Source organism: Athene noctua, chromosome 2 (genome assembly GCF_965140245.1).
Source record: "Athene noctua chromosome 2, bAthNoc1.hap1.1, whole genome shotgun sequence".
Taxonomy (NCBI): domain Eukaryota; kingdom Metazoa; phylum Chordata; class Aves; order Strigiformes; family Strigidae; genus Athene; species Athene noctua.
The window spans coordinates 28,594,395-28,619,370 of record NC_134038.1 but is presented as its reverse complement, the minus strand read 5'-3'; the positions used below and the strand labels follow the sequence as shown (position 1 = coordinate 28,619,370).

The window sequence follows — 24,976 nt, the reverse complement described above, 5'->3', positions numbered from 1 at the left end:
GTGTCCCTCTGTCCTGCCCTTCACAGTGCCCGAGTATCTCCTACAAAATACGCTGCATGCGGAACAGGAAATACTACAGAGCTTCATCTCTTAACTGAAAAAACCTGTTGGATAAAAAGAAGAAATAGAATTTAAAGTAAAAGATACCTGGGAGTTTGAAGGTCTTTTGGCAGGTTACCAAAGACTTGCTACACTGTTACACTGAATTTTCTGGAAAGAAACAGCAGAGAACTGGTATGGAGAAGCCTAACTCCAGTCACACACATCTGAGGTGTGGCTCAAAATACCGATTTCTCCTCGTGCTACACAGCTCACAAGGAACAAATTCCTGATGTCCATATCGGCCCGCAGTTGGAGAGCAAATTTATTCCTGCTGGGCAATGAGCTTGCTCCCCGGGTACTGAATATTGGTATTTGTCCTTTATCTCTGCAAAACAGCAAAAGCTTTTGGAGGTATGTCCACAGTTAGTTAACATCAGAAAATTTGTGGACTTGAAATGGAGTGGGGGAACTCAGGATAACATTTTCTGAATACAAAAAGATTAATTTAAAACATACAGAAATGTAAATACAAGCTGTCAGCCAGAAATGTAGTTTCTGCAGAATCACAATCTGTTTAATGTCCATGTGTTATGACTTTAAGTATCTTTTATCCTTAAATGTTCACTTTGATACCTTTTTATATTTTCCCTCCTACGCTTCTCCTAAAATAAATGATCCCAGTCTCCTTAATCTCTTTCCTTGCAAGTTTTTTTAATCTTCTTTGTATGTTTTTTTAGTCCCTCATAATTTTGCAATTTCAGTCAGTTTTGAGCTAGGGTGACCAGAAATACAGAGCATATCCTAAATGAGACTATTTCTCAGCTTTATATAACTGTACTTAAATGTCCGCTGTATTGTTGTCATTATTCTGTCTTATTTACCCTATTGGCTTGACTTCATATGACAAGTTATTGTCATGAGAAACTGTGTGAATCCTGTAAACCCCATTATAATGTTTATTCTTTCAATTTCCCTGCATTTATCCAATTTCATTTTATTTTCTGGTACCGTTTTTTCCCATTCGTTTACCTTCTAGACTTCCTGAGTTCTTGCTGTCTCTCTGATCCTGACTGACCTAACGGTGTCATCTAATATTTGTTGGTTTTTTGCTTGTTCCTTTTTTCAGTTCATAAATAAATGATTCAGCAGAGTCCAAAACTCAGAGACGATCAGAGCAGAAAGAGGCATTTCAAATATTCATGTGGACTGCAAGCTTAACTTACATATAACTGGTGAAATAGTACTACATGGCAATGTAGTCTTAATTCATGGCAATGAAACAGTATTAAACAGAATATTGAGGCAATCTATCATTCAACTTTTGCCCTTAACAGAAATGTATGTCTGCGTTATGTCCATGTTGATATTTTATCCCTGACCTAGGATTTTTTTTCTTCTTAGTAGCCTTTTGTGTCAAAAGTCTCTTGGAGTATTTTTAAACTATCGTCAGGTGCAATGCAGTCCTTTCGACTTGGTAGTTTGAGTGGCAGGAAAAGCACTGGCATACAAGTTTACAGTGAGAACTCGGGTTTCTGCTGAGCTCTATGTTATGCCACTAGGCCAAACCCTTGAAAGTCTATATTATGCCTGCCAGTTCTTATATATTCATTACCTCTTTGGCATTTCTGTAAGACATTATTGAGACATAATTATCTTTGCAGAAGACTGGTGCTAGTTAGACACTTTGAGATCATGCTTTTCTAGGTGTTATGTTTTTTAATTATTTTCCCCCTACAGAGGTTAGTTTTATAGTTTCTCATGTTACCCTAGAAGATTTTTTAAAAACAGGTATTTTCTGCACTTTAAACCTCCTGACATATTTTAAACCATAGATTCGGTGCTTTAGTATTTCAGGTAAGCTATTCTTAAACTCTTCCTAAACTTGTAAATAAGCATCACCCAAACCAAAGTAGGACTTTATAAAGTGCAGTAATAGCCTATTAAGACAATTTATTTTCCTTGTAAAACACAGGTAGTCTGCCTCCAATTATATTTTTAGATCATGAAACATGAAAGTGTTATTGCAAATTTTTAAATTTGTCTTCTTCCTAGTCATAGAGACCACCTTCTTCTTATTACCAAAAAATAACAGGTCTGGTATAGAAATTGCACCTCACCAATCAAAGTTGCTGAAAAACATTTTCTAACATTTAGTTTGGTCATATCTCCTTGTTCACTTTTACCATGACAATACAACGATTCTTTCAGAGGTAGCTGGTTGGCAATTTTATATCTTCCAATGTGTAAAAGGTTTGCTTTTGTAGCTTGTTTCCTTTTACTTGTTCACTTCATTCCAGTTAGGCTTGTTAAATTCTGTAGTATCTGTTAATTTTAAAACATCTCTTGAAGTAGATTCACTCCCTTTCTCCAACTTTCATTTGTTTGTTCAGTGATTACATATCTCTTGAGGCTCAGTGTGTTTTGAATTAACTGACTTCAATGAAATGTTGCTATCTAAACCTTACAGTGACAAACACCTTACCAGATAGTTGACATACAGCTTTAATGACACTGTAGCAACCATTGCTTAGTGGTGTGGCACTGTTACTTCAGTGGCTGCCAGACAGTATACCTATTCTGGAACTTAATGTACCAACAGAGCATCAACAATTTTTTTTTCTCTAAATCTTGACATTGAGCTGTTTGACCATTTTTATACAGGCCACTGGTGACTAAGCATAGGATTTTAATTCTGATGCCTCTGAACTTCCATAGCAGTGTGTATTCAGTTTGCCCTGAATTCTTAATTCAAAAGTTGATAGCATAGACCCACTTATAGGTTTACCATCTTTCATGCTGAATTTTATAACTGCATAGATTCATCAGTGTGGTCTCTTCTCAAAACCTGCAGCTTTATCAAATCTGTAGGTTCTTACAGCTACCATGCTACTCCCCCACCCCCTTTACCCTACCATGCCTTATGGCCAGATATGACTCTGCAGACTTCTCTGCATTATTACCCAGGCTGTGCAAAAGGGTGGGTATCAGTCAGTCTTACCTTTCTGATCCACCAGTATATGAGCCCAACATAGATAAATCCAATGTCTTGTTATCTCAATGTAAATCCCTGTAGATTAACACGGTTTAATGTTCACAGACTGCTCAGGCCTTTTCTGAACTCCACTGAGTGCTGAATTTCAAATGAGGAATCTTGGTCTTTCTGGAAAACCTTATTTGGCAGCAGGTAACAAGGTGAAGGGTGGTGGTGTGTGTGGTGGTGGAGCTGATGCGGAGCCTCAGTGCTGCAGCTGTCAGGGAGTGATCTGTGAACACGCTCAGCACAATCTCAACCCACATCAGGCTGAGTGCTATCCACCCCATTTGAAATCACAGTTAGCAGCCTGCTGTGCCACTTCTGTTCTATTTCTTAAATAACCCCTCTCCCCCAAAAACACATGCCAAGAACTTGGCAAAGACCACTTGAGAGGACCCGTGCTAAAGGTACAGAGGGCACATCAATTCCTTGTTTTAGAATCCACAGGGGGGTAAAAAAAAGTTACTTACTGTCCTTCAAATAGCATCAGGTAAATAATTTGCAATTAAAACCCCCAACCCAGCGAAGCATAGAAACTGAACGGAGCACCGCCTGGTCCTCGCAGCTGGAACTTGAGGTCCCGGGCAATGGCCGGGCGGGGCGCCCCTGGGGCAGGGAGGGCCGGCGGGCCCGGCGCACCCCTGCCTGCCCGCCCGGCGGCCGGGCCGCCTCCCGCCGCGGGGCGGGCGCTGGCCGCGGGACAGGGAGCAGGCGCACAGCCCGGCACCCGCCATTCTCGGCCCCACGGCGGTGAGAGATGGCGGCGGCGGTGGTGCGGCTGGGCCGGCGCGGCGTCCGTGGCGGTGCCGCGCCCTGCTTCTCTGGCACCGGGCGGGTAAGGCGCTCCCTGCGCTGGTGAGGCCGAGGGCAGTCGGCCGGCGCCGCGGGGAAGAGGGCGGGGCGGGGTCCGAGACCCAGCTCCCCCGCGGCCGCCCGGGCGCCCTCGTCCCGTCAGGGCCGGGGCGGGCGGGTCTCTGCGGACGGGGCTGCCTGCCGCGCCCCCGGCCGCCTCATGGGCTCCCCCCGCAGCCGCCGCCGCGGCCGCCTCGCCGAAGCGGTGTCGAGGGGCGGCCGAGGCCGGAGTGGGGCTCCGGCTGCTGCGGTTCGGGGAAGCAGCAGAGACATTTCCCCAGGGTGGGGACACCCCCCGGTTCCTCCCGGCTGCTGGCGCAACCCGCGCCGGCCCTGCCCGTCCCAGAGCTCTCGCAGAGGTGCGGCCTGTGCTCCCCGGGACGTGGGCCCTGCCCCACCGCAGGGCGGGTCCCGTTTCTCTCCCGTTTCAGAACGGGGTGTGGAGGTGTGGGTATGGCCCTTTCATCCCGGTAGCAAAGTTGTGCGGCGCGATTTAGGGGAAGTGGTTTGAATGTTGCCGCCCAGGCAGTGTCAGGGCTGGTTTGTGTGGGTGTTGGTGGAGGCCATCCAGCCCGGGCAGTGCTGCTCGCCAGGGACTGCTTGTGTGCGTCCGGGAGGGCCTTCTGCAGTAATTTCATAATTCATTTCCACCCCCTGGGTGAGGGTTGGTGTTTGGTTTGTTCACGTTTTGGGCTTTTTTTTTTTTTTTTTTTTTTTTTTTAAGCTGTTTCCTCTCTTCTTTATATCTCTGTTCACACCAGAAGTTTAAATTAAAATTTTGACTTTAAGAAGTGGAATGATTAAATTGTGTGGATCCTGTCACAGAAGCCCCTTGTGCAAACTACTGATGAGACAATAGTAGTCTCATGAAACAACTGCAGAATTATACCAACTTTACTGGCTGCTTGGTACCGTGACAGTACTTTTGTTAGTCTTGGTGCAGTGTTCCTGCCTGCCTCTGCTGTGGCCTGCTCCCTCATCTTCCTCCCCCAAGCAGGAGGAAAGCTGCTTGCACAGATTCTGTAGTGGTGAGCAAGGAGTGGTCTGTGTCCATCACTAACAGCACCTGATTAAGGAGATGCAGTACTATGTAGGGATTATGTCTGGTTATCTCCTTATACCGAAGGAAAAGGGAGTCCAAATGCTGTCTTGATTTGCAGTCTCTGCCATGAAATGAAGTTCTCCAGAGGGATCCCTTCTTTCCCTGCATACCTAATGAGAGATGAGTAGGGAATACTAAGAAAGACCCAAAAGAGAATCTTCACACTCCCCTTTCCTGGAGGCTTAATAGTATTCTGGTACTCTGTGAAAATATGCAGACTTTATTTTCATTGGAAGAATTAAAAAAAAAATGAAATCCGTATTTTACAGGCATTTGGTGGCAGATCTGATCTGTCGAATTTTGTTATTTCAGAAAAATGTTGTGACGTTCTTTAGGTATTCCATTTGGTCTGCTTGTGTTCCTTAGAACTGCCTGTAGTTTGTTTTTTCCTTGTGAGAAGCTATTGTGCATAACCAAAGAGTCCAAGTTCGAGAAAGAGTCCCCAAAGTACACATTTAATATAAATGCAGTAGGACTTGCTGCACTGCTTTACTGTTGTGATAGTTCTAGTTTTAGTTGGAGCTTTACTTTCTTAATTTTGCTCTACACGGTGCCCACAACTCTACTTCACTCTTAGTTTTTGTTTCATCATTTCTTTGGAGCAGATGTTGTAGTAGGAGTCTACTATAGGCCACCCACCCAGGACAGAGAGGTGGGTGAAATATTCTACAGGTGTTTAAGAGAAATCTCACAATTGCTTGCCCTTGTTCTTGAAGTGGGAGACTTTAACTTCCCAGACATCTGCTGGAAATAGAACGCAGCAGAGCGGACGCAGTTCTGGAGATTCCTGGAATGTGTGGCAGATAACTGCCTGACACAGCTGATGAGTGAACCGACCAGACAAGGTGCCCTGCTTGGACCTCTTCTTTGTGAACAGAGAAGGACTGGTGGGTGGGTGATGTAGCAGTTGGAGGCTGACTAGGGCACAGTGATCTCTATTCTTAGAGAGGCCGGGAGAGGGCTAAGCAGAACTGACATCCTGGACTTCCAAAGGACTGACTTTGTCTTGTTTGGGCACTGGCTTGAGAGGATTTCTTAGGAGATGGTCCTGAAGGGTATAGGGGTCCAGGTGTAAATGGTATTTCTGCTGAGACAGAGTGTAATGCTGGTAACCAAACCAAACCTTGTGCAATTTTGTGTGGGAGGTGGCATTGTTTTGCTTAGCAGCTCCAATAATGATTGGGACAGGTCTCATGGAGTTTGATTCTACTCCATTCTGTGGTAAAGAAGAATGTTGACTATGGTACTAAAGGATCAAAGCCTTGAACCTACTACTGAAGCTTTTGAATTTGTAAATATATACACATATAATCTAAAAATTACATGGACTTGCGAGGGCTAAACTTACGCATGAAGTACAGTATATGTATGAATCTGAAACCACAATCCTGCTGGGAGTCTGTAATTAGTTGGTAATGGTGTTCCACACACTTTAGTAAAAGTGACTGACATAAGGATAACTAACTTGCAAAATAACAAAATCATTATTAAAATATTTTTTCAATAATTCTGTAGTTGCAACGGAACATCTAAAACTAGCTCCAGGGCTTTTCTAGTCTCATTAGCATTTATGTGAAGGTCCGTGTGTTTTAGTATAATACAATCAAGTAATTCTTACATTCAGTTTATAATGAAGCCGTTAGGATTGTTACCTCCACTGTCACAAGAAAATCTAATTGTTAATAACAATCCCTTATACAGAAATGTGAAAAAACCTTAACTTTCCTCTTTTTCTTTCAGTTGTTCCACTGTGGGCCAGATGTACTTCATCAAAATAGCAATTTACCGCGAGCTGCATTTTTTTCACCTCTTCAAAAAGTGATGTTGCCACCAAATACCTTTCAAGGGAAAGTGGCCTTTATAACTGGTGGAGGTACTGGGATTGGCAAGGGGATGACAACAACTTTGTCCAGTTTGGGTGCCAAGTGTGTTATAGCAAGCCGGTAAATACTAATGAAGACGTTTTAGAGCTTTCATTTAGAACTGAATGCTGAATAGATCTGTTTTCTGCTTCATCATGGATCTTGTTTTCTTCCTCACAAAATGGATAAATTTATTCTATTTACTATATTTCAGTACGCTTTTAACGTCATATTGTAAGTACCAGAAACTTGCAGATCCGCCTACAAGTGTCTAATGGTGTAACCAGCAGTAGGAAGAAATAAACTAAACACATTTCCATGGAAAAGTAAACCCAGTGTATTAGACATAAATTCAAATAAAGCCTGAAAGAGAACACAGAATTGAAATAGCCATTGTTGAACATTTTGAATGTGTTATTGCAGATGTTCTTGATACATGTTTGAAATGCAGTAAAGAATTAAAGCCATTCCTCTCAATTCTTACGACTTTAAAAGCAGCCCCGATTTTTTCTTTAACAAAGGTGATCTTTATATAGTTCTCTTAAGTAGCACTACAATAAAGAACAGAAAAACAATCTAATTTTTAATCAAAATAAACAAGTGTTGTGACATTTGTCCGTATAGGGGTTTAGATAGTTCGTTTTAAATCTGAATATGCATGTCTCTTCTAAAATCCTAGTAGACTAGTAGCTAAAACTAAGTCTGTTATGATTATATATTTGGAATTATACTATTTTTTTCTAGCTTACCATGTTTGATGAGTAGAAAGTTGTGTGTTGCTTTGAAGGAGCAGCAACCAGAAATTACTTAGATTTAAATAGGTTTTGTTCAGCAAGTTGTGACTAAATATAGTTTTTATCTTAAAGCTCAGTTTTCACAAAAGTCAGCAATACACGTGCATGCATACACATATTAAATGATATTTTAAGGTTTACCTCATAATTTGCTCAGAAAAATCACCAGATTTTATTAATCTGAATTGTAATTGCATTTAATTGAAATTTAGTGACTTTCTATACTTATTTCTAGGAAGCTCGATGTTTTGAAAGGCACAGCAGAAGAAATTTCTTCTAAAACAGGGAATAAGGTAAAATTTTACAGAATTGTGAATATGTTTTTATACTTCACATGGTTACAGGATTTTTAGGCATTTGTGTGTTTCTCTGGGCTTGTTTAATTTATGAGTGATATGGATTTGAAGTCTTATATCTGCCTTTCCATTATTACATAGGTTTGTGCCATCCAGTGTGATGTGAGAGATCCGGTTTCAGTTAAGAATGCTGTTGCTGAAATGATCCAAGTGGTGGGACATCCTGATGTAAGTGTTCTAGTGAAAGTGTTTCAGTCTTCATTACTTAAAATATTCTGATTAGTAGGTATGAAGAAAATTACTATGATAGAAAGTTGATGGAATCTAAAGAGACACTGGACAAAAGGGGGCTATACATCAAGATAAAGCTAACATTCACAGTTAGACTGGTTACTCTATTCTTGTGGTTCTTAAGATACTTAGTGGCCAAATAGATGAAATGGTGGTGTCCTTACTCTAAGGACTAACAGTTTCTTTGTAAACAGTGAGACAGTTATGATGGGATTCTTTGAGTTAAGTCAACAGAATATTGCCCTTAAATCCTCCTGAAAAGGTGTCTTACCTGTGTTGGTACTGTATTGTCCTGTTGCTTATTAACAGAATGTTTCACAAATTAGAAACGGAAGTAATCATGAATGTCTTCTTTGGCCCTTGCTCAGCTTATTAAAATACACAAGGAAGGTTCCAATGAAGTTCTCATAAAAATCAAGAGAAAAATCTTCAGTTAAGCTAAGCATGTAGTTTTTAACCATTTGTCACAAAATACAGAGCTCTTAACATCAGACTGTTGCTTTGAGAAGGGTGGTCTGGTGGAGTCTGAACAGTGATAGGCACTAAACTCTGATTTGATCACGAGAGAAACAACTCAGATTCTGCTGGCTGATAGAAAGTGTGATGAGGGTGTTAACATCGATGTAAAGGATAGTCAGATTTAAACTGTTTACTGTAGATTTAAAACTCTGATCAGTTAATTGTAGACACTTTGCATTCACCAATAGCTTCGTATAGACATGGAAGAGACTGGTAAGAAGTGGAGAAACTATTTCTCACAGCTGTATGCTGTAACAGATCACTGTCCTGATTTGTAGACAAGATATTCTGGATATTGACTACTGCAGTTTTTGGCCAAAGCACATTACAGTCTCCAGGTTTTAAGTGTGTGCAGAGAGGGAGGAGCCTTCTTTCTATATATTACATTTTAAGTACACCTATAATTTTCTGAATAAATACTTCCCATGACTTGTTCTTTACAAGCATTTCCTTTCTCTTTAGTTTCACTTATTCTCTGTGTGTAAGAGAGACTGCAAAGTAAGTTGAATATTCAGTTCCTTTTGGACAATTTTTTTCTTAGTGACAGACATAAGTTTATCAACACTGCAAGCCTGAGTATCGGTGCCACTGTGTGTGAGGTAGTGTCCTGGTTCAGCTAGGATAGGGTTAAGTTTCCCCAGAAAGGGGAAGGGATCTCCAGCCAGGTTATTCATACCATGCTGATGTCAGGTCTGGCATGGCAGCACGGGAAGCTTTTTTGGTGGCTTTGGTTGCGGGAAGCACGCACGGTGGGCTGGCTGTGTTCACTGCAGTATTTCTCTGTATATCTTTTGTTTTGTTTACTGTTATTACTGTTTATTGTTGTTATTATTGCTATTGTTGTTGTTCAGATTGTTTATTACACTGTTGTATTAAATTTCTCCTTATTTTAACCCGGGGTTTGTGCCCTACTTGTGTCCGAGGGTGGGGGAGGGACAATGGCAACGTGGTCTCCGGTCCCAGCAGGGCCTAAACCAGCACAGGTGGGATCTCAAAGATAGAAGTTAATGGCAGTATCATATTCTTTCTAGCTTTGTTTCTTCATTCTGTCCCCAAGACTGTTTCTCCCAGTTAGAAAGCAATCATTCTTTTGTCATATGGATTGTTTTGAAAGTCATACCTATCTGCATACCTCAAAGACAGTATCATGCAGTCCTTGAATCACTAGTTTTATTATTGTGTTTTTGCTATATTTATTCAGTGATGCAAATAACCTCAGTATCGAGGTATTTGGATTTTTTTTTTACTTTAAACTGTAGGGAGGCCTTTAAATTCTATTTGCTATCTATATGTATAATTTATGGCTGTTGTATTTTGGTTTTGTTATATTCATGCAATATGTGCTGTGTTATATTTTGTTACTGAAAATTCTAATGTCTTTAGCCCGGAAGTTCTTCAGGACAAAGACTTTGTTTTATGTGCAAACCTATGTGAGTCTAGGTGCAATTTCATAAGTAATACACCATTTTATTGCTTCAGCACATTGTATTATTAAATACACAAGAAGTGGCCATGTAAGTTTTGGGTTAAAAATTGCTTATGTGATGCTTAGTGCCCTTAAAAAAGGTATCTTAACTTGCTAGCTTGAGGGGCTAAGCAGATGATATGTTGAAAGTATCCTCTGCCTAATTATTTGGAGAAAGGCAACAAGTGACAGATACACATCCATTTGAAAAAACTTTTGTATTAGTTACTTGCAGTTCACTAAATCATAATCTTCTCTTTGTCACAACTGCTTAGACTTCTTGTTATGCAACAGTGAGCTACTCCAGACTTTAGTCATCTGGTTACATCTTTTGCTTTAATTCCCATGCGTCTCTTACTTTAAATATGATACGTGACCTTGGAGCTTTGTGGGGACCAACTTTTCTGTTAGGATGCACTTGAGACATTACGGAGAATAGCAACTTAAGTCACCCTCTACATGTGCAGTTCCTCAGTACTAGACTGAGCAGTTTAGAAATACAGCTCATTTTCTGCTAGTGATACATATCTATGCTGCAAATGTTAAAATTTCTGATGGATTATTTTCTCTCTCTCTCTCTTTCACCACCTCCCTGCCCTGTGCCTCATTTGACTTTTCTATTTTTCACTTTTTCTATTTTTATTTGGAAACACTGAGAAGTTCCTTGTTAAATCTTTTCTCTTAAGAACAGTTATTTTTAATGAACTCTTAAGTTTTCCTTCCTGTGTTTCAGATTGTGATAAACAATGCAGCTGGAAACTTTATTTCCCCTTCTGAACGCCTTTCTGCTAATGCATGGAAAACAATAACTGATATTGTGCTTAATGGTACTGCTTTTGTAACTCTGGAAATCGGAAAGGAGCTCATCAAAGTACGAAAAGGTATCTTAAGATAAATGGTAATTTCTTCAAAACTCCTCTCTAAAAAGTCCTCAGTGTGTTCATACTATTTAATGATAGAAATACCAAATTAGTATTTTAGTAAGTCTGTAACAATTTTGGTCAGTTGACAAGGTATTTCCTACATATATTTTTAGTAGCACATGAAAAAATAATTTCTACTCTTCTAGTGCTAATACTACCACATGAAAAATCCATCCCCAACTCTGACTTACTATGTCATTAGAGCAAACCATTGTAATAGTTTGCTTTATGGCCTTCCAGGATGCATGCAGTGTCTCCCTATAGTAATGTGAATTATGGCTTTAAAAATGCCTTTGTCTCTGCAGTTGTTGAATGAGAAACTACTTTCTTTGCTTCCACCCTCAAATTCAGCAAAATCTGGAAGTCATTTACCTTCATGTTGTCTGTCTTCCTCTCACACCTAAGCTTCCAAAACACATGAATTTCTTTTGCTGTTATTTGCATACCTTCTTTCTAGGGGATTCCATCTGTAAGACGTTTTACTTAAGGCTTTCTTTAAGATATGTTTTTGCATGTAAATGAAGTGTACATGTTTGTCCTCTCATTCTTCACCTCATTTTCTTTTTACTTGCTTGTTTTTTTTAAGTTAGAGCAGAGGCTTTAGTTTCTGAAGTGATGGAGATGCTACCCAATGCAGATATTGTAGAACAGCCAGTGAGGATGCTATACATCTGACAGTTAAGAGAACACTGGCACATTTTAGGTCCGCAGCATGACCTACATTAAACCTAATTTAGTAAATAATAAAAGTGCTCTGGTTTTAGACTCTTAAGTTTTTACTAATATTTAAAAGGTATTTCTAATCTAATGCATTATTAATTTATCCACTAAAAATTTTACAAAACGAGGAGTTAATTGGTTAGATATTGTTCATTTTATGAATATAAGCTTTAGAAATAAAAATGGTGTATGAACTGAAGTGTACTTTAAACTTCAGAGCTGTAAATGTTATCATTCTTGCTTCTGTGTTAGGTTCACTCAACTCTACTTAACCTGTATTTTAAAAATTCTGTTGTTTAATTCTGCAAAATGTGTAATTAACCATCAACTGGAGATAACTTCAAAGTTGTTCTGTGTTTTTTGCCTGTGTTGATTTTTCTTTTCAAAGTCTCTCACTGTAAATTACTTTTTTGTAAATAGGGTCCATAGTTTCTGGATATCTGCTGACACTTCTGTCAGTGCTTGTTTATGATTCTCTTTAGTTTCTCTTGTGTAACATTACTGTAATTTTTTAACTGAGTCTCTACTTTGTCACATACATTCTATCAGTAATGTATATTGTTTTAGAAATATCCCTTGGGTAGCTATTCTCATTAAATTATTTTAAAAATACAGTAAGTAGAACAGTTATTTTCGTTAGTGTGGCGTAAGTAGTGAACTGTTGTCCCTTGTCCTCCATTTCCCAGTTACAGTAAGTTTACACTAGTCATTGATCAGACAATGAGAATATGCATGCTTCTATAAAAGACAGATTAAATAAACAGTTGCAGTTTTCATTGTTTTCCATAATGTTTTTGCTAAATCGTTCTAAAATATAGAAGAAAGCAGTCTTTTATAATATAGTTTGTTGTGACAATAATGGGGAAAAGTTATGCAGGTTAACTTTGTCATAAGCTCTACTGTAGAAAAAACTTCTGAAAACTTCTTAAGAAAACTTTTTTTTTTCTGTATGAACTTCAACTCAAGCCCTAAACTAATGTCATTTTAAGATTATGTCAAACCTAATTGTTAATGCTGATTTTTTTTTTTTTCCTTTTTTTGAGCCAGAAATTGATTAAATCAGGGCAGATTACTTGGTTAGTGACTACTAGGCTAAAAAGGCACTGTAAGATCTTAGGCCTTCAGTTAGATTGATTTGCACATATAAATTCATTATCAGTCAAAGTCTGAGGGTTTAGCCTTTGGTGCCTAATCAATAGCTATTTATACTTACATGGAACAACTCAACATTCATGGAAGAGAGGGAACTGAAATAAAAAGTCTTGAAAGCAAACCTTCCAAGACTGGATCTTCAAAGTATCTTTCTACAACCCAGAGTGAAAAAACATCCCTGACACTTGAGCTGCAAACTTCTATACCCCTGAGGTTGCTTTTACCTTAAGTTTGGAGTTTGATCTTCATGCATTTTTTGTTTGTTTGGTGTAGGGGTTTTTTTAATGTTTTTGCAACTTTCAGGAGCGGCATTCCTGGCTATTACAACAGTTTATGCAGAGACTGGTTCAGGATTTGTGTTGCCAAGTGCCTCTGCCAAAGCTGGTGTAGAAGCGATGAGCAAGTGAGTAATATAGTAGAATGTGTGTTTTGCTTTTCCTGTCCTTGAGATAGGGTAATTGGTCCATAAAAATGGAGCTAGCTGGTATAGTCCTCCTATTCTACTGTATTATAGGAGAACCTTCCAGCCTCCGGTATCCTGAGAATAAAATTGTATGCTGACAGCTTCTTGTAGAAAGAAATACTAATTGCTATTGTTGCAATGATTTACAATGTACCTTTATTTAAAGGGTGGCTACAAGGAATATGGAGACTCCCTTTTTACAAGGAGTAACATGGAAAAGACAAGGGGTAATGGGTACAAGTTACTTCTGGGAAGATCCAGTTGGGCACAAGAGGAAAATTTTTCAGTGAGAACAATCAGCCACAGGAATAATCTCCCCAGAGAAGTGGTGGGTTCCCCAGCATTGGACATTTAAGGTTCAGCTGGACAGGGTGCTGGGCCAGCTTGTCTAGACCATGCTTTTTTCAAGAAAGGTTGGACCAGATGATCCTTGAGGTCCCTTCCAACCTGGTATTCTATATTTCTGTGATTCTATACTTCTTTTGCCAATGTCAAGTTCTAAAGTTTCAGTTACAGAGTTTCAATAATGAAATTCTCTTTCATTCTCATGGGCAAACCAGCACTCAAAGACAGTTATTAGGGGAACTGTTCAAGCTCTATAGTGCCTTTCACTTTCTTTTGTCTCAGGAAAAGATGTGCTTGTTTTTGGGTGGATTATGCTGTTCCTTCATCTGTCTAGTTTAATAAAGAAATGTGTTTCCTGTTACTACTTTAAATTAAGGTCTGCAGTTATACTTATTTCAGAACAGTATCGTGACATATCCATGTTATTCGATAAACAAAAGGATTTCTATCATTAACTATAGGACAGTTCTTCATGGCAAATAGATCCTCCTCTGCACTTCGACAGAAGGAATTTAATGGTTTCACAGCCTTTTAGTAACCAGAATTCTTTATCCAGAAAAAAAAGAGGGAATGAATGATAATCTTGATTTCTGTTCTGTAGAGCTGTAGCTCAAGTGTGTACTTTTCAGAGACTGTCTCAGCTAATTCATTCACTGTAGTAGGTCATCGTACTGCTTATGCAAAGAAAATGTTGCCACAAAGCAAAATTATTCCACTGCTCCCCTTTTTGAATGTAACCTCTATTTTGTGTTATTTCAAAACATCTAATGTGAGAGCTAAGTCACGTTAGAAATGTATACTTGTGGGATAATCTAAATTACTGGAGGTGGTGGCCTAGCAGTTGTTTGTCAAGGGGTTCAGGTGCCAAAATCATCTCTGTGATTTGTGAGGGAGAAAGAATTGCTCCTTAATATTGCTTTATCTGTGATGCATCTATTAAGTCAGTATTCCTTTGTGAACATTTTTTTTTTCTTCTCTGAAATGCTTTTGTTAAGAACAAAAAAAACCCTTAAGTAGAAATGCCTGTTTCAGGAAAATTCTAGTACATACATATTTGATTCAGTTTTAAATAATTTGCTGAACAGCATTATTAAAATACTATGTTTAAAATATTGATGCATTCTGTTAATGAATTTTTAGGTCTCTTGCGGCTGAATGGGGTAAATATGGCATGAGATTCAATGTGATTCAACCAGGTCCAATAAAAACAAAGGTACATAACATGAAAGTACAGACTTAATCTTAAGATAGTCTTTTTCTATAACTGTTAAATTTGAGTATGATTCCCTTGGTAGTCAAGACTGTGCTGAAATATTGAACACACTACCTGTCAGTTCTTTTGTAAAATAGAACTTGAACTTGTGAAACCTGTCACTGCTGCTTTTACTACACTAATATAAATGAAACCTTTTTTAAAGTGTTTCAAAGCAATGATACATCAAAATATTTAATGTTGATTCTTATCAACTGTATGTACCTAGTTTGTCAAGTGAAGTGAATCCTTGCACTTGGTAGAGTAAAAGTGCCTATTTCTGCCTGAGCTCTAATTTCTAAACAAAACATCTCATCCGTTCCAAAATTTCAGAATCTTTTTTAGGTATATGAGAACAGAATCTCAGTAGTTTTGTTGAAAATCACAAAACTAGAAAGAGAAAAACAAGCAAGAAAATGTGAAGCTTTGATATGAGTGAAAAGGAGAACTGGAGGATTTGAAGGAAGTAATCCAGACCAGCTGGAACAGGAAGAAAAAAGAAAATAGTCCTGCAAGAAGAGAGAGGAGGATACGTTTCACATTGAATCAAAATATTACAATTATGAGCAGTAACAGCTAATAATGGTATCACTACTACCTATAAAATGTTTCACAGTTGGTTTTGCTGCTGTTTTGGGGGTAGGGGTGCAGGGTTGGGTTTTTTTTGCTCGGTGCTATTAGATGCTACACTTGACAACTCAGTTTTACCTTTTTTTGACTGTCAAGAAAGATAAGTGACAGTATCAGTAGGGTTATAAGAATGTTGAAACAACATACAGTATCAGACCAGAAGTCGTCCAGTCCTTGTATCTGGTGGATTTTTAGGCAGGAGTAGAAGAAAAATATTTAATGACCTTTCTTCTTCGTGTCTCCAGCCTCTGGCAGTCTATGGCTTGGAGTTTGATACAGTTGGTATCTTTTCATATTCTAATCATCTTGATGGATTTTTTTCTTTTCTTTCATTAGTTTGTCCTGTTCCTTTTGAATCCATATAAACTTTTGGCATCCATTGTATCATGTGGCAAGATCCCTTTGATTTATAGATTGTCCTAATTTTTGGCAAGCTAAGAGCTTTCCAAGTCAATATTACTACCTCCCATTAATGTTTCTGTTTTAAACTAATAGTGTATATCCCACTTGAGATACTGTGTGTTCTTAATAAAGTACTACATTTGTTGTACTGGTTCCAAGATAAAATTTCCCTGAAAGCATGAAAAGGCAGACTGTTTACTTAAAACAGCATATTGCAAAATCAAGGCTTTCTGCCTTAGGGGCTGCATCCATGTCTTTAAAAAACACTATTGTAAGTCATGATAGGAAAAGGAAAAAAAGCGTACAAGCACAATACTATTAAGCTTATAAACTGGCATTTAAAAACATGGCAATGGAAGACTTAAATGGTGTGAGTACAGCCATGTTTACATAAACTACAGTGTGCTCTAACTTTCATAACTTCTGTAAATACATGTTACAAATACATTTCTGATTTTGCCTGAGGAGGTTGTTTCCTTGTGGAGGAGCAGGAGGAACAAAAAACCCTCTTCAATTTCCCATGCCATTTTAAGCTATTCAAATACTAAAACTTCCAGTGACTTAGTTTAGTTCAAGCCATTGCTGCAGTTTAACTGAACTTGATTTTTTTTTTTTCTTTTCAGTTTTACTTACTCTGTCATGTATAATTTATTTCTGTCACTTCCAGCTCCTCTCTCCCCTTCTTCCCTGTCTGTGCAGCAATTTCAAGTCTTGCTTATTTCCTCAAATGTTTATCAAGGCTGTTTGTGAAACAACAGATTATTAACCCCTTTTGTTTTTCATAGATAGATGGTGGGTGACTATTCCAAATGTCTTAAATTCCAGCTTATCCTCAGTAGATGCGTATCGGTGCAACAGGGATAAATTGTTTTCTGTTACCTACTTTCTTCTTTTTCATCCTACTGACAGAGAGGAAGTGGACAGTTTACTCACAAATGTTAACTCCATACTGTTTATGCAGAGTCAGATCTCTCTTGGATTTTAATTTCTGATGTAGTTATAACTTCTGCTTTTTAAAAATGTTTCTTAATTCTCAGGGTGCTTTTAGCCGCCTTGACCCAACAGGGTCATTTGAGGAGAAAATGATTGAGAGGATTCCCTGCGGTCGTCTGGGAACTGTAGAAGAAATTGCAAATCTTGCTGCCTATTTCTGCAGTGACTATGCAAGCTGGGTTAATGGAGCAGTAAGTTTTAATTGATCTTGTTTATGCAATTAACCTGATAGTGGTCTGAGTTTTGCTGGTATTTTTTAAAGCCCTGGTTTCAGAAGTGAAACAAGCCTTTTGGAAATTTACAAGCATTACTAACCTTTTGATTGCAATACATAGTAGTTACTACCTTTAAGAAGAACTAAAAGTGATTGAATTGCATTCTTTTGGATATGGGTTTTTCTGATCCAAACCAATAAAAACTACTTTCACAGTTCATAACAAGGGAATGCTACAGAAACCCCACTGTTATTAAATGCACTGCTTATGCTTTTTCTAGGTTATTAGAATGGATGGTGGAGAATATGTTTCTATGGCAGGAGAATTCAACAATTTGAAAACGGTATTAAGTTTCTTGCTTGCTGTTTTACATTCAAATACTTCGATGTGTAATTATTATATGGAATTCCAACAAAATGCTCTTTTCTCTTGTTAGGTTACCGAAGAGCAGTGGGATGTGATAGAAGCAATGATTAGAAAAACAAAAGGCTCCTAAAGTATGCAACTGTATGGTGGGGATTTTTGGAAATGAACCACTACTTTTCATGAATACTTTGAAATAACCACTTGGGAACTAGACTTCAAAATCTTTTGTGTGCTAATTTCAATAAAGTATTTTGAAATTATCATATTCTGAATATAGCATGTATATTTTTCCTATTTACAGTCTAATCTGTTGCTAATAGTGAACAACAGTTCTCTGAAATTTTATTGTTCTTTAGGTTATGTCTTACATAGCTATGCTGTGGTCTACAGTTAGGTTTTTTTAATAATATTTCAGAGGATTTTTTTTTGTTTCTCAGATATGTGCAAGTGTCTCTTAAGGCTATAATTCCAGTAGCATTTCAGGACTATCATAACTGAATGTTCATTTGAGGAAAAACTAAGAAATTAAGTCCTAATCTTCACACTACAGTAGAAAGTCCTAAACTTGCAGTAAACTTGGTCTCATCTTTTGCTGACATTTTCTGTCTGTTAATTAACTTTTGCTGAACTTTAAAAATGGCATTTAAGGACTAGAAGTGCCTTTCTAAGGGGCTCACTCTTTGTCATGATTAAGTTAATGGTCTCAAAAATGAGAAAGTAAAAATCGTTTACTATTAACGCATGTGACTAGTAGAGTCAATAAAAAATGTCTTTTACTAATCTTAAGAAAAGCATCAGTAAATGTTGACGGAAAGCGATTGCAACCTTGTTGGTTGAGATTTACAGAAGTCTGTAGGTTTAATTTGCTTTAAGACTGGTACTAAAGCTTTAAGATGGCATTACCTCTAAATCTAGTCAGTTTATCCATCCCAAATAAGCAGGTGATTTAAAAAGAAAACCAAAAAATGTTTTTTGCTGTTCCTCTTTTAGTATTACTATGTTTTCCAGGTTAGGGAGTTGCCAGTTGTTTGTCCCTCTTACTTTAAACAATGGATGGAATTCTTACAGGCTCTGGCCTTTACAACCTGAAATCCATGCCTTTTTTTTTAAATTGTTTAACCCAAGCTCCAGACAGTCCACACATGCAAGCATGGAGATAGCTGTATGTGCTTTAAAATTGACACATTGATTTAAGGGTCAGGAATATGGAGGCAATTCAGGCATGCTTTCAGGTGCTGGCAGTGGTCTTGTCCCTTTACCCACACTTCAGACCATACTTACATATGCTAGCATCTGACTTTGAAATCATTTGATTGCCTTGATACAAAGCTGAAGCAACCTAATACATGTTCTGCTGAAAGGGAGGGCTATATTAGTGCAGGCTTCCATGTGCTAGCTCTCTCCTGAGAGTGATGGCCCTATGGGGGATTGAATAGTATCTGTGCCACTGATAATAAAACAAAGCAAATGTGTTTATCATAGCAGCCTTCAAGGTGTCTCTTGAACATAATGTAAAGCTTTTTTATAGCACCTTGGGTTTTAGTAGGTCTGTTGTCACGATCAAATTCTGACATGATACCCATGTCTTTTCCCCAAAAAGTTATTTGGTTTAGGCTCATATATATTGTTCTTTGCTTGTCGTCTTTTGCATATACTTACATTTTCTCTTTGTATGGGATACATTGGCATATAAGGCTTTGACACTTGGAAAAAAAAAAGTTTCTGAAAAAAATTCAAAGGTATGTTTGTGAGCTGAACTGTGGTACAATCAAGTATTTCTCAGTGGTATTTAGTATGGTATCCTCTGGAGGTCAGCGATCAATAAAAAGAAGTTCCCACTGGTCTCTTGCATCCATGGGTGTATGAGACTTTTACTTTAGGAAAGTTTGTCATGTGGTTGAATTACTGGACTGAGATTGAAGATAACCATGTTCTGTCTCCAACATTGTCACAGACTTTCTGTGACCTCAAGTTATTTCTGTTGCATCTGAACAGCGGAGCAGATACCCTCTCCAACATTCCTTCAGGAGCAGGTCATGTGAAGCTGGGAGACTGGCACATTCCTTTTAGCTCACAAAACGTAGGTCTTGGTTGGGGCACAGGTGGAAAAGATCAAGAAAAGAGGCGCATTTCCAGTCTCAACATTAAGTTCGGATCAAGTCTGTAGTTGGATTTGGGGGCTAGGAAGCACTGCTGGCTGTCACATAGTCCATATCTCTTCCCTGCCTATAAAATAATAGTAGCAATATCTGGGTTTTTTTAATCTTACCTACTTTAAAAAATAGTACTATGTACTATTTCATGTATTTTTTTAGATATTGAATGCAGAAGCTTTTTTTTTTTTTTTGTGGGGGTAGAGTGAGATGGAAAAGAAAGAGGAGAAAAGGGGGATAAGCCTAGCCCAGTTACAATTATCTTCTTCCAGATATTTCAGCAATAGTTACCACAATGCTAGATGTAATGCCTATGGACACAGTAAATGCCAGAAACCCATTATGTGGTTTTAAACACACAGACCCACTATTTGTCTCAACCACCACTATAATGTTTTGCCTTTGTTTATAAAGTAAACTTTTAAGAGTTCAGTTCAGAAATGTTTTCCACAGCAAAAGGCAGTGGGTTCCTATGCAAAAGTACTTTCAAGAATTTCAGGTGCTTTTGCAGTTTAAAGTAAATAATGCTTCTTGACCTAAAATTTTAAAAATTAAAAGATCTTTGTCTTTCCTTCACTGCTTTACTCGCAGAGAAATTCAGGCCAACTTTACATCTAGGAGAAACTCATTTTCATTCATAGTGAACCTTACAGAGACTGAAGCTCTTCTGAACCATTAGAGTTACTAGAACATGAGATTTTTTTGTTTTATTTGATAAGGTCAAAGTACTGAAAGTTAATTCACTATAGCTGTTTTATAGCCTGTCTTGTAAATAGATACTGGGTATTTATTCAATAACAGAACATCATCACTTGCAGAAACAGGTATTGCTTCCAAAGTATCTTCTACCTGTTTACTCTCCATAGCTAAATGAGTTATTAATTGTAAAGTGACAATAAAACATTTTTAAAGCATTTGTTATTCAGTGATAGAACCCAGAAAGCACATTTTAAATTTTAATGAGCATCTATAATAAGAGTAGTCTTATTTTCTTACCTATATCAATGGCATCCATTTCAAACTGTGCAGATTAGTTGCTTTTAGATTCTGAACATTCTGTCTTGACAAGATGTATTCAGTGTGTTGATGCAGGTTTTAGAAATTGCATGTTTTAAAGAGCTATATGTTACTGGATAGTTTATAAAGCATTTCCCAATATATAGACTTAGTTTAAGTGAAAAAACTGATCTAGCCATCTACTGCAGAAGAATGGAATAGTCTGGCTTGATTAATTTCCTGCATTAAGAGTTTTTAGACTTGTTAGAGACAGGAGAGGAACATTACCATGAAGAGATGAATCTTGAACATCTCAAGTTTATGTCTTACCTAAAACCAATTTAATTATTTGTTACTAAAGTGGCAACACATAACATCTGAACTCAGGAAAATTACAAGAGAAAGTGGCTTTACAGGGGCTACCTAACCCAGGCATGTCTGGCTTGGCAAATCTAAAAGAAGGTGTTCCTAAATACTCATGAGGATGAGACTGTCCTGAAAGAGGCATAAAATATCCCTAAATCCCAGGAGGTGCCCAATCCATAAGCATGTTCTGCAGCTGTGTGTTGCACACAGTTATCACAGACTGACATGAAGTGTAGTCATCACAGCTACTTTCTCCTACCATTTTTGCTGTTTATTTGGAATAAAGTATCCATGTTAATCACACTGTCTTAGTATTGCTTTGTGGCATAATAATTTTATGGAGATGAAGTTGGAGGGACATGAAAGTGGAGGAATTAGAAAAGGTGATGGTGTACACCAGAGATGGCAAAGGGAGTCAGTAGGGTTGCAGAGGCAGTTTAATTTTCATGGATCACAAGGAAAACTTGCCTGGGATCCAAATACCTTTTTTAAAATTACTTCTGCATGACCCATCAGTCAAAGGTGTTATCGCTTCCATTAATTCAGCTTAGAGATACTCACAATGGAGGATTTATTGTCTTTTCAACTGAAAAGTACCTGCTTGATTCAATCTTTAAATTACCATTTTTCAGTTGATGGTTTACTCTTTTTGAACCTGTTACGATTTCTTAGATTAATTCTGTGCTGTAAAAGTGGTATTGTATTATAGTAGAGGCTTATAAACAAGTTATGAAAATAGTTTGAGGTTGCAAATGAAAGAGATGAGTTGTATTACCTCTTGGTTATGATAACAGAACTCCAGTCAGTCTTGGTTCTGTTTCTGGGAATTCCCTCCTCTTGAATATTTCAACTAATGTTGAGAATATTGCTATTATTTACCAATTTGAGAATCCGCTTTACAAGGAGAAGATGATGCTATTTCAGGGAACTGTGGGTTCCTAGCTGTTCATACTGGCTTCCAAGTTCATTGGCACGTGAACTGCTCATTTATCTTTCTTTTTTTTTCACATGCTGATAACACATTAAGTAAAAACACTGAATTGCAAAGAAATTTGTACCTTTATCTGACTTCATGGAGCATCTTGTGTTGTAGCTGATAAACATATAACCCCACTTTAACCAAGGTAAACCCCCCAATCTTTTGTAGGATAATTTAATATTCAGTAAAATAAAATGATCAGAGGGATTTCAGTGCATTGGCCTGCTTTTAATGGGTGAAGAAGAACTTCAGTTTGTTTCAGAGGGATTTGGAGGTGCTCAGCACTTCAGAAAACCACAGGCCACTGTGGGTGCCTAAATATGAATTCCGAGCCTCCTTATGCACACAGCAAGTAGGTGTGGATTTTGGTATGCCTCCACAACTGGTGATGATAAGATTACAATGAGGGCTTAGTATAAATGCCCAAAATGCCCAATGGAAATCAATTGGAAAAAGCTAATGTTGTCTAGTGAAACAAAGACTTAATCCTAGTTTAAGTGGAGTTTAACAGCAGCATATGAGTATTTTGTGAGACAAGGTTCATTTTATGTAAAAGCACTGCTGGCTATCAGCATCCTGATCTGTATTTGACATTTGCACATGCAATATGCTGTTCAGAAATTTCGTAAGCTTGTGTGGGCAATCTTTGCAAAGATACATAACTAAGTTGTAAATGGGGGATTAGGCAGGTGCTATGATACCACACATGAACTGTTCAGGATAGAACAGTGCAGCAGTGAACGAAAGCCAGATCCCTTGCTTCAAGGCCTGTCTTCAATTCTGATTAAATCATGGTGAAATTTAGCATGATATTCTCCATAATGGGCAGTGGTTTGTATCACAGCTTCCAGTTGGGCAGTGTTAGTGACTTGGGATCAGGTGAGGACCCTGAGGTGCACTGTTGTGGGCACAGCTAGAAGCAGGTGCTCACTCTGCCTGACTTGGTACTGTTAACATTTGTGTCTGTTAGCAAACACTGCATTTATAATCCCAAAGGTTTTCGAAGGGTCTAATAGTTACTATTCTTTTTTTTTTTTCTTTCAGTATTAGTAAAAGTTTGCTGGTTTGTGCTTTCAAATTAACAGAAAGTCACTTTCTTTGATTTGAATACTAAGCGCTTGTGTTAAATTTTAATCTGTACACATTTAAACTAGAACGTGCTAAAACTTTTTACAGAATACTTGTTTATAATTTATAGGACAGAGGTTTTGAGTATTTGTTAGCCTGAATGCTTATTTGAATGTTTATTTTAATGAAATACTTATTTTAGACATTACAGTGGTTAATAGCTTCAGTAGTAGCTTCAGATCCCAGGTAGCTACGTATCAGTCAGGTTCCGTGTTTAGCAGGTATATGGCATACCTGCACGACCTCTTGTAATTAATTTTTGTGCGTGCTGAGATTTTACTTTCAATCTTGGTTTTGGTCGCCAAATGTCTATCACAGAAAGAAGCTTGCAGTCTTCCCTATCATCTTGTGTCATTATTCCAAGCCTCGTTCTGCCCCAACCCTGCTGTTTTTAAGAGCTCTGCCCAGGAGTGTTTTAGAGATTTTAAAACCTGCCATATTTACAGCACTTTTGACTTACCCATATTTGCTACACTTTGCTTTGCACTGACATAGTAGACACCTTTGCTAGAACCGTGTTTTTAAATTGCTGTCTTTTAATCCAAGTTATTTATGAGAAGTAACTGCAGGAAGCATTCTGCCTGTGGATGACTGAGACCTGCTTTCTGTGTTGTGCTCCGCAGCAGAGCCAGCGGGTGGGCAGCCGCAGTAGTAGAAGGGTGGCTTCACAACAGATCTGTGACAGGTAATTTTACTCGTGTTCAGGAAGACAGATTGCAGTTTCTGTGGTGACTTTTTGTCAAAACATTTTAAACTCTTTATCTTCCACTGTAATGATTTTAGCAAGCAGTCACACCATATTTTTACGTACAGGTTTTTGTTTTTTTTCTTTACCTTTACACTTGTTAAGGCAAAATCCAGGGTTTCAAGTGCACAGTACGAACAATATCAATCATTTATTGTACTGATAGGCAGATTCGCTGTTCCTTCACTTAATGTACACAATTGTATTTCACATAGCATAGAGAAAAAAGGAGAGCAAGCAGGTGAGAAGCTAAATCACTGTGCATGGAGTGGGAGTAAAGCGGTGAGAATGAGCTAGCTTAATTTTACTTTTTTGTGTGTGTTTTTTTCAGCAAGATCCCATCTGGCACCACCTACTCCTTAACTATCCAAGGCTCAGACCGGAGAGAGCCCAAGGTCATTAGGCCATTCCTGAAATGGTATTTAGTTGCCTGAGTTTACCTGAGAAATTCAAGGATTCATTTCAGTGGAAATTCAGTGACTGTAATCTTGAAGGATCTGAGCCTCATTGAGACACATTTCAAATAAAATGCATTTGCTTCTGCTTGTTAAATAAGACACAGAGACATATCTGACAACTTGTATATAGCTCATCTGCTAACGTGGAATTGTGTCTGAAACAGTTGTATGTGGAGGCAATATAGGCTTTCTGGCTTTAAGACACAGCAGAGTTTCCTTCCTACACCAGTACATACTGGGAGCAATGCCTAGACATTCATGGAGTTGTTTGGCATAAAGCGAGTGTAAAGTAAGAAGGAAGCCAGGCCAAAAAAAAAAAAAAGATGCGAGAAGATAGGGCTGTTTCCATAGTATAGTTCCCATTTAAACAATACCTCTCTAGCATAATAAAAAGCAGAGCCCACCATGTAAACAAAATTACTAAAGTGGTATA

The 24,976-nt window shown here is 38.2% G+C and overlaps 1 protein-coding gene across 1 annotated transcript; it reads left to right on the top strand.

Annotated features, from left to right (window-relative positions):
- Window positions 1-3,788: 3,788 nt before the first annotated feature.
- DECR1 (2,4-dienoyl-CoA reductase 1) lies at window positions 3,789-17,981 on the top strand. Its single transcript, XM_074898752.1, has 10 exons — window positions 3,789-3,911; window positions 6,771-6,973; window positions 7,922-7,979; window positions 8,124-8,210; window positions 10,991-11,138; window positions 13,356-13,455; window positions 15,001-15,073; window positions 17,182-17,328; window positions 17,633-17,695; window positions 17,789-17,981. Exons 1-10 carry the CDS (start codon window positions 3,834-3,836, stop codon window positions 17,846-17,848), a joined length of 1,017 nt encoding a protein of 338 aa, XP_074754853.1. The 5' UTR covers window positions 3,789-3,833; the 3' UTR covers window positions 17,849-17,981.
- The last annotated feature ends 6,995 nt before the right edge of the window (window positions 17,982-24,976 follow it).

Bases quoted from the DNA above. Each gene is read 5' to 3' on its own strand.
- DECR1 (XM_074898752.1), top strand. From the start codon at position 3,834: ATGGCGGCGGCGGTGGTGCGGCTGGGCCGGCGCGGCGTCCGTGGCGGT. The intron at 15,074-17,181 runs GTACATAACATG...CTTAATTCTCAG, and splicing joins CAGGTCCAATAAAAACAAAG to GGTGCTTTTAGCCGCCTTGA. The intron at 17,329-17,632 runs GTAAGTTTTAAT...TGCTTTTTCTAG, and splicing joins CAAGCTGGGTTAATGGAGCA to GTTATTAGAATGGATGGTGG.